The 8,157-nt window shown below is 53.9% G+C and overlaps 1 protein-coding gene across 1 annotated transcript in view; it reads left to right on the top strand.

Moving 5' to 3' along the window:
- Positions 1-369: 369 nt before the first annotated feature.
- Positions 370-8,157, top strand: part of IQCA1 (IQ motif containing with AAA domain 1) — a 155,263-nt gene continuing 147,475 nt past the window's right edge. Inside the window, exon 1 of the mRNA XM_047846555.1 lies at positions 370-573. Within this exon, the coding sequence (XP_047702511.1) occupies positions 563-573 (11 nt within the window). The 5' untranslated portion in view covers positions 370-562. The remainder of the gene's footprint in view (positions 574-8,157) is intronic.

Here is an 8,157-nt window from a genome sequence, read left to right as displayed (position 1 = left end):
TGAAAGCGAGGCAAACAGGGAAGCCGGAAGACGACGCGGAGGACGACGAGCCGGTGGGAGGCACCCGGGGTGGCCCCCGGAGGCAGGTCCCCAGCGGTGCCCTCCGGGAGCTCCGCCTCCCTACCGGGCAGCACCTCCCCTCCGCGGGACCAGCGTCCCCCGGCGCCCCTGCGCGGTTGCCACGGAAACCAGGCAGCAGCGCAGGCGCCTGGAGCTCAGGGGGCGGGGCGCGCGCCGGGCCGGAGTGAGCCGGCACTGCGCATGCGCAGCGTCTCGGTTGCTAGGTTCCGCCTCGCGTCGCGTCGAGTGGCTACGGTAAGGTCCCGGAGCCTCGGGGTGGCGACGGGAACGTTCGAATCCCCCTCGGTGCCTGCGCGTATCTGCAGGTTGTCGCCTTTTCCTGCCCAAAGTGAGAGGATCTCTCCGATCCCTGTCCCCCTCCTCCGGAAGGACCTCTCCGTGGACGCCCCTGGCGGTGTCCAGACCCCTGCAGCCGGCCGCCCTTCGGAGGGACAAGGAAGAGCTTCCAGGCGGGCGAGGGAAAGAGGGAAAGTAGCCAGCCATGTCGAACGCGTAAGTTATGGGCTGCCGGCTTAGAGGCATGGGGTGGGCTTCTTCAGACGGAAGGATAGCTTCCTCTGCTTCTTTTCTTTTTTTCTTTTCTTCTCTCTCCCACCCTCCTTCTTATATTGCAGCAAACATAGGCCCACTGTAGAGTGTCCGCTTCTTGGGGACACGGAAGGCCATCCACTTAGGTGTCCCTCCTCCCTGGCCCACCACCCTCTCCGCCCATGAAGATGCGCTCCCGCAAGCCCGTTGCCCGTGTCTGCTAAGCCCTCGCCGCTGTGATTTCGAGGAAGCAGTACCTTCAGTAGGTTCGGTACTTGGCCTGCTTTTCCCTTGACCTGGCTCAGTAGTAAATGGATTGCTTTGTGAAAACACGCGGGGCCCATATTAAGTCAAGAAAGGAGTTACGGAAGCTTTGTGGTACCGCATTGTTCACCACACCCCTACCGTGTACGACTTGTTACTGTTGTTGGTTTTTTGTTTTTTTCCCGTTTTATAGCTGAGGAAACAGGCACAAATAGACAAGTAGTTCATACACAGCGCGTCCACGACATTTTTTTTAATGTTTATTTATTTTTGAGCCAGAGAGAGACAGAGCATGAATGGGAGAGGGTCAGAGAGAGAGGGAGACACAGAATCCAAAACAGGCTCCAGGCCCCGAGCTGTCAGCACAGAGCCCGACGCGGGGCTCGAACTCACGGACCGTGAGATCATGACCTGAGCCGAAGTCGTATGCCCAACCGACTGAGCCACCCAGTCGCCCCAAAGCTTGCTATTTCTAACCCTGTTTTTAGGTGAGAAAACCAGAGCAGAGAGGCCAAGGGCCTACTGAGATGTTGCGGGTGGGGAAGGTCAGGGGCTCTGTCATGCAGGTGTTGAGTTTGAAGAGCCAATTGGACACACACAGAGGTCAAGTAGGCCATTGGAGGGTCAAGCCTCGAGTTCAGGAGAGAGGTCTGCGTGTGAAATAGAAGCTTGACAGGTGTTGGTATGTACATGGGCTTTATTAACACGGAATGAGGGTAGACAGAGAGAGAGAGAGGGGTCTGAGGATGAAGCCTGGAGCTTTGAATCATCTGTGGCAAGAGACTGGGGACCAGATACCAGCAAAGGGATCGAAGGTGTGATCAGTGAGGAAGAAGCAAACTCGCGGGGCCCCGGAAGCCAGGTGAACAAGAAGTAATGTTTCTCCCAGAGTGGGGAGTGACAGACTCAGACACCGCTGAGGAGAGTCAGAGGAGAACCGAAAAGGACTATCCATTTAGCAGCGGGGGGTCGGGTGGTACCCTTGACCCTCAGTGGGGATGCCGCTGGGAGGTGGCCAGGAGTGGGAGGGGGAGACCTTGTAGACAGTGAGCACCGCCAACTTTTTGAAGGAGTTTTGCTTTAAGGGGCGGCTGGGTGGTTGAGCGTCTGACTTCGGCTCAGGGCATGATCTCGCGGTTCGTGTGTTCGAGCCCTGCATCGGGCTCTGTGCTGATAGCTGGGAGCCTGGAGCCTGCGTCAGGTTCTGTGTCTCCCTCTCTCTCTCTGCCCTTCCCCTGCTCATTCCCTCTCTCTCTCTCTCTCTCTCTCTCTGTCAAAAACAAATAAACATTTAAAAAAAGGTTTTGCTATAAGCTGGTGAAAGGCTGTGGGGCCTGGAGAAGGGAGAAGTGGGGTGATGATAGTGGGGGGGCATGAGCCCCAGCGGGTGGCTTAAGGTCCTGGCCTCCCTAGCCCAGGGAAGTGAGGAGGGTAGAGTCTGTCAGCAAATGCTGTTCTCGGGGCAGACGTCTTGTGGGGGCCTGGAAAAATGGTAGACGGACAATGGAGGCACTGAGGGGCAGTGGTAATACCACCTGATGAAATGAGGTTCAAAGCTAAGGAGTGGGGTGGTGGGAGGAACGGGGCGAATGGCCCGGACGTGGCAGTGAGGAGCAGGGACCTTGACCCTGTGTCCCCACTGTGGTTAGAGGAGCCTGGGGGAAAGGGAGCCTCTCTTTGTGAAGCCTGCAGGGGAGGACAGCTGAGCCTCCTTTAAGCAAGAAAGCCGAGGGAATATCCTGGAAAGAGGACAAACAGCTAGAAGAACTTGAAGACTTACCCTGAATAAAATATTTGGGGGAGAACGGCCAATTTTACAAGCTTTAGATTTTCCATGGAAGTACGCGGTAGGTCTGAATGGTCCAGTCTTCCCCTCCCCCACCCACCCAGATACAGAAAAGCTGCCAAAATCTAGAAATAACAATCTGCTTGTTATCAACTGGCGTATCGTGTTCTCCACCCACAATCCTCCTGACCTCAAGATCTGTAATATTTCTTGGTCATACGCTCAACCCCGAAACCAGTCTTGTACTTAAAATTCTGCGCAGTCTCACGGATAAAATGCCACCTTCTCTTTACAAGGCGCGTGTTAAGCTTTTAAGAACGCCTTCACATCTGTTATCCTGTCCCACGGCAATACCTGGGGGCATCCAGAGAGGAAGCATTGTTACCCAGATTTGCCACTTGAGCAAGTAAAGGCACACGGAGGTTCAGTGACCAGCCCCAGACCAGCTACCCCAGGAGACAGATTCTGATTCTAAACATGGGGCACTTTTACCTTTAAAACCCCCCTTGCCATGACCAAGGAAAATAAAAACACAGGTCCACACAAACACGGGTGCAGGAAATGCCCTTAGCGGCATCATCCGCAATAATGAAAAGACAGAAACAGCCCCTGTGTCCCTCCCCTGCAGAATGGGCCAGCAGAGTGGGTGTGTGTATGCCTGGAACATATTTGGCAAACAAGAAGAAGGAGGTCTTGATAACACGTTAAAGCACCTGTGAACTTGGCAAACGTTGTGCTGAGTGAAAGGAGCCAGTTGGCAAGGGCCCCCTCCTGTGTGGGTCCTTACATGAAGTGCCCACCACCACAGGCAAATAGAGACCGAAACTAGATTAATGGTTGCCTGGGGCTAGGAGGAGGCGGGCTGGGGGTGACAGCTAGTGGGTACGGGGTTCCTCTCGGAGATGAAAATGTTCTCAGGGCACCTGGGTCGCTCGGTCGCTTAAGTGTCCGACTCTTGGTTTCCGCTCAAGTCATGATCTCACGACTTCGTGGGTTCGAGCCCCATGTTGGGCTCTGTGCTGACAGTGCAGAGCCTGCTCGGGATTCTCCCTCCCCCCTTTCTCTCTCTGCCCCTCCCCTGCTCGCGCTGTCTCTGTCTCTCTCAAAATAAATAAATAGACTTAAAAAAATGCTCTCAAATTAGAGGTGTTGGTTGTGAATACACAAAAACCACTGATGTGTGCACTTTTAAGGGATAAATTCACAGCACATGAATTTTAGTTCGCTGATGTTGTTATTTAAAAACTCATCTTGGGGCGCCTGGGTGGCTCAGTCGGTTGAGCATCTGACTTCAGCTCAGGTCGTGATCTCGCGGTCCGTGAGTTTGAGCCCCGCGTCGGGCTCTGTGCCGACAGCTCGGAGCCTGGAGCCTGCTTTGGATTCTGTGTCTCCCTCTCTCTCTGCCCCACCCCCGCTCATGCTCTGTCTCTCACTCTCAAAAATAAACATTAAAAAAAGAATTAAAAAACAAAATCATCTTGCCACATCCCTTGTCTCACACGATGTTCCCTGGGCACTGGTTCAGCGGAAGGATGCGGGGACTGAGGGGCAACGAGGCGGGGTAGGTCTCCAGGGGACGTGGGGGATCTCCAGGCTGGCCTGGCCAAGGCACCGTGGGCGGGCTGCTGGCAGTCCAGAGAGTGGCCGGGCTGTGACCAGTGGGCACACATCGAGGAACGTCAAGACAGCAGGGAGACTGGAGGTCAGTGAAGCAAAGGTCAGTCTCCAGAGAAAAGGCTGTTGATGCCGAGGTTGGCCTGCTCACACGGCTACTTAATATTTGCCATCAACCAATGACCTCTGCCTGGCCTTTCTAGCCAGGATCACACAGCAGGTGAGGGAGGAAGAGGCTGCCGCCCAAAAGGCAGGACTTGAAAGGCTGAAGCCACAAGGAGGATCTGCGGCCCAGAGCTCCAGTGAGGGGTCCGCCCAGCCATGGCCTTGGAGGCGTTTCTGCTTCCTTGACCCTGGATGGAAGCCAGTGAGTGAGCTAGGGCAGCGAGGCCTCCCCGGGCTGGGTCTGCCCCAAAGCAGGGTCCAGGCTTTCTTAAATTCTAGTTGTGTTCTGCCATTAATCTGGGCGCCTTACCCCAGTGGAAGTCCCCCCTCCACGTCCCTTGCTCATGACGGGTTGGGTCTTCGTGGGATTCAGGTCACCCCACCTGCACCCCACGGAGGCAGCCTCCCCGGAGCATTGCACAACCTTAGTGCTGACTGGTGTGGTAAGTGCTTTGAAGTCTGATAAGCGCCCCTTATCTTTTATTGATGACCCCGCCCCCCCCCATTTAGAAATCTCAACTGGCTTCATTTGTAGAGCCTCCAGGATCTTATCCCCAAATTCTTGGTAATATTAAATCTGCTTGTCAGTCTCAGGAGGCTGCTTTCTTTTCGTCCGGTCTCTTCTGCCGTCTGCCCCTTCTGATCCTCTGCAGCTAGCGTTCCAGAATTTTCTTCAGTGACATTGCGTGGCTCCCACCATATTCATTTTTAGATGTTTCATCGGTACCGGGAGCAAGGTCTCGTTTTTCCTGCCTTTCTCTGCGTTTAGTTTTTGTGGCTTTCGCCAAATAGCTTTGCTGTAGCAGGTGACTTCTTATATTTGTTACCGACCTCCTTGCATTTTGCAGCTGTGTCATTTACAGGTATTTTCTTAAATCTTTTGTGTTAATTACTCCCTTTTCATTCCGCTTCGTCCTTTTTGACTCCTGCCTTCCAGATTTCTAGTGTGTCTCCTGAAAATGCTTTTGGTCTCTGGTGTTCAGCGTCTTGAGGGGCTGACAGCGTCTGTTCTCTGGGTATGTGGACAGTATTCTGTATCAGGCGTATGCCATAAATTAAATTTATTGAGCATTTTCTTGGCATCTGTGGAAACAATCTTCGGTCTGTAGTGTTCTGTTGCTGTATTTAGCTCTGCTTCTCTTTATGTGAAATTCTCTCAGATTCCTGGGATGACCCCTCCCTGGTCAGAGGGAACCACTCTTTTGATCTGGAGCTGGCTACATCCTGTTTGCTAACTGGGACTTTAGATCCAGGTTCTAAACAAAATTAGCCTGTAATTGTCTTCTGTATCGTCCTGACAGGTGTAGACCACAAAGCAAACCACGCGGTTTTCTGTTTTATGTGGACACTTTCTCTGTAGCCGGCGTCACCCATCAGGTCAGGGGACGCCGGGGTCTGCCATCCCCCCTCAGAGTGTCCGAGTCTGGGCTCTGGCGAACTGAGAATGTGCTCGGCCCCCCGACACCCTGCACAGCCCCCCCGCCCACCCCGGCTCCCCCGGGCACGTACGTGGCAAGCTGGCCTGGACGGCTATACGTGGTACAGCAGCCCCCTTGGTTTCTCCTCCGCCTCCCCTGTCCCGTTTGCCTGTCGTTTAAAGGCCCAGCAGGCAGAGTGGCCCCATGCGCCACGCAGGGACCGGGCAGAAGGTGCTACTGTTGCCGTTACGGGGCAGAGTGTCCGATAAACAGCCGTTTCTTCTGCAAGGAGCGGCAGGTCCTGTGCTGAGCGGAATCTAACTTTCTCCTGAAAACGTTCTCTCTTCATCAAGTCGTCTGGCAGAGATTTTTCCACTGGCAATGGTTTTTAAAGATGGCCACGTTTGGAGACATGGGACGTTGGCGCCCGCGGATGGCACGCCCGAGGCAGCGTTCAGTATGAACCTCGGTGGAGTGCTGGTTTGGGGCCGTGTGTTTTCAACCGTGAATCCATGTTTTCTCGTGGCGCCCATCAGAGCTATGCCCTGCGAGGCGTCACCCTCGTCTGCTTTCACCCCGAAGACCAGGGAGCCACAAGGCGCTCAGAGTATGGGCGCCGGAGCCAGCCTGCCTGGGCGAGGGCCCTGCGTGCAGATGGCTCTGCTTTGGGCAACTTTGCCATGTCTCCGTCCGCCCGCCTGCAAACCGCAGCGACGATAGCACCTGCCCCATGGGGTTGTCGGGTTTCAGGAGCACTGAGGACGGTGACCGACGTGACGTCCTGGTGAGCTGTCACCCTCATCATCACCATCGTCATTGTCATCGCCATCATCTGAACCTGAAAGACTGGGCACCAAGGAAAGCTTGTGACCTGTGGCCGGGAAGATGAACATCTCTCATCTCTGCCCCAGGAACACAAACGTAACGGATTAATGCGGCGCCCGGGTGGCGGTTGAGCCTCCGACTTCGGCTCAGGTCATGATCTCACAGTCCGTGGGTTCGAGCCCCGCGTCGGGCTCTGTGCTCACAGCTCGGAGCCTGGAGCCTGCTTCGGATTCTGTGTCTCCTGCTCTCTCGTTGTCCCTCCCGGGCTCATGCTCTGTCTCTCTTGCTTTTAAAAATAAATAAAACATTTTTAAAAATTGATTAAAAAATGTTTTGGGGCACCCGGGTGGCTCAGTCGGTTGAGCATCTGACTTCAGATCAGGTCATGATCTTGTGGTCTGTGGGTTCGAGCCCCACATCGGGCTCTGTGCTCACAGCTGGGAGCCTGGAGTCTATTTCGGATTCTGTATCTCCCTCTCTCTCTGCCCCTCCCCCACTTGTGCATGTGCTCTCACTCTCTCTCTCTCTCTCTGTCTCATAAATAAACTTTAAAAGTGACCAGTTCCCCATATTCTCCCTTTTAAAAAATAAGAAAATAAAAAGTAAAAAATGTTTAATTTGTTTAATGTTTTATTTTTTTAAATGTTTTCAGTTGTTAAGTTTATATGAACCAATAGCATACTGACACGTATTTATTATGTTTAATAGTGTAATATCACATTTTAAAATAAAATGAAAATATTTTAACTTGAAAAATCCAAGAATTGGAATTTTTTAATGCCAGGTGAAAACGTCCGCACCAGGAGCAGAGTGGGAGCGCACAGCAGCGGCTGGGCCCTGGCACAGGGACGGGCTCTGTGCCCTGGGACTGCTGCCCCCATGGGGCCTGGCTGCAAACCGGCCTGCAGGGCTACGGCTGGACCCCCGTGAATCTGGGTGGGATCGCCCTTCCCGGCAGTGCCCTCGCTGGGCCGTGCATGGTGAGACACCAGCTTCCCGGCTGGGAGGCAAGCTGAGGAAGGCGTAGACACTCAGAATGTGTAAAGAACCCCCAGGAATTAGTAGAAAAACAATCCGACATAAAAACAAGCAAAGCAGGGGCGCCTGGGTGCTCAGTCGGTTGAGCCTCCGACTTCGGCTCAGGTCACGATCTCACGGTTCGTGGGTTCGAGCCCCACGTCGGGCTCTGTGCTGACAGCTCAGAGCCTGGAGCCTGCTTCCGATTCTGTGTCTTCCTCTCTCTCTGACCTTCCCCCGTTCATGCTCTGTCTCTGTCTCAAAAATAAATAAACATTAAAAAAATTTCAAAAAAACAAAGCAAAGCAAATGGATAAACAACCTCCAACGACCAGAGTGTGTGGAGATACTCAGTCTCATTTGCCATCAAGTGAACGGACGTTAAAAGGGGGAGGTCCAGGGGCGCCTGGGTGGCTCAGTTGGTTGGGCGTCCGACTTCGGCTCAGGTCACGATCTCGC

The sequence above is a fragment of the Prionailurus viverrinus genome, unplaced genomic scaffold (genome assembly GCF_022837055.1).
Source record: "Prionailurus viverrinus isolate Anna unplaced genomic scaffold, UM_Priviv_1.0 scaffold_39, whole genome shotgun sequence".
Lineage (NCBI taxonomy): Eukaryota > Metazoa > Chordata > Mammalia > Carnivora > Felidae > Prionailurus > Prionailurus viverrinus.
This window is presented reverse-complemented; position numbering and strand designations above follow the sequence as displayed.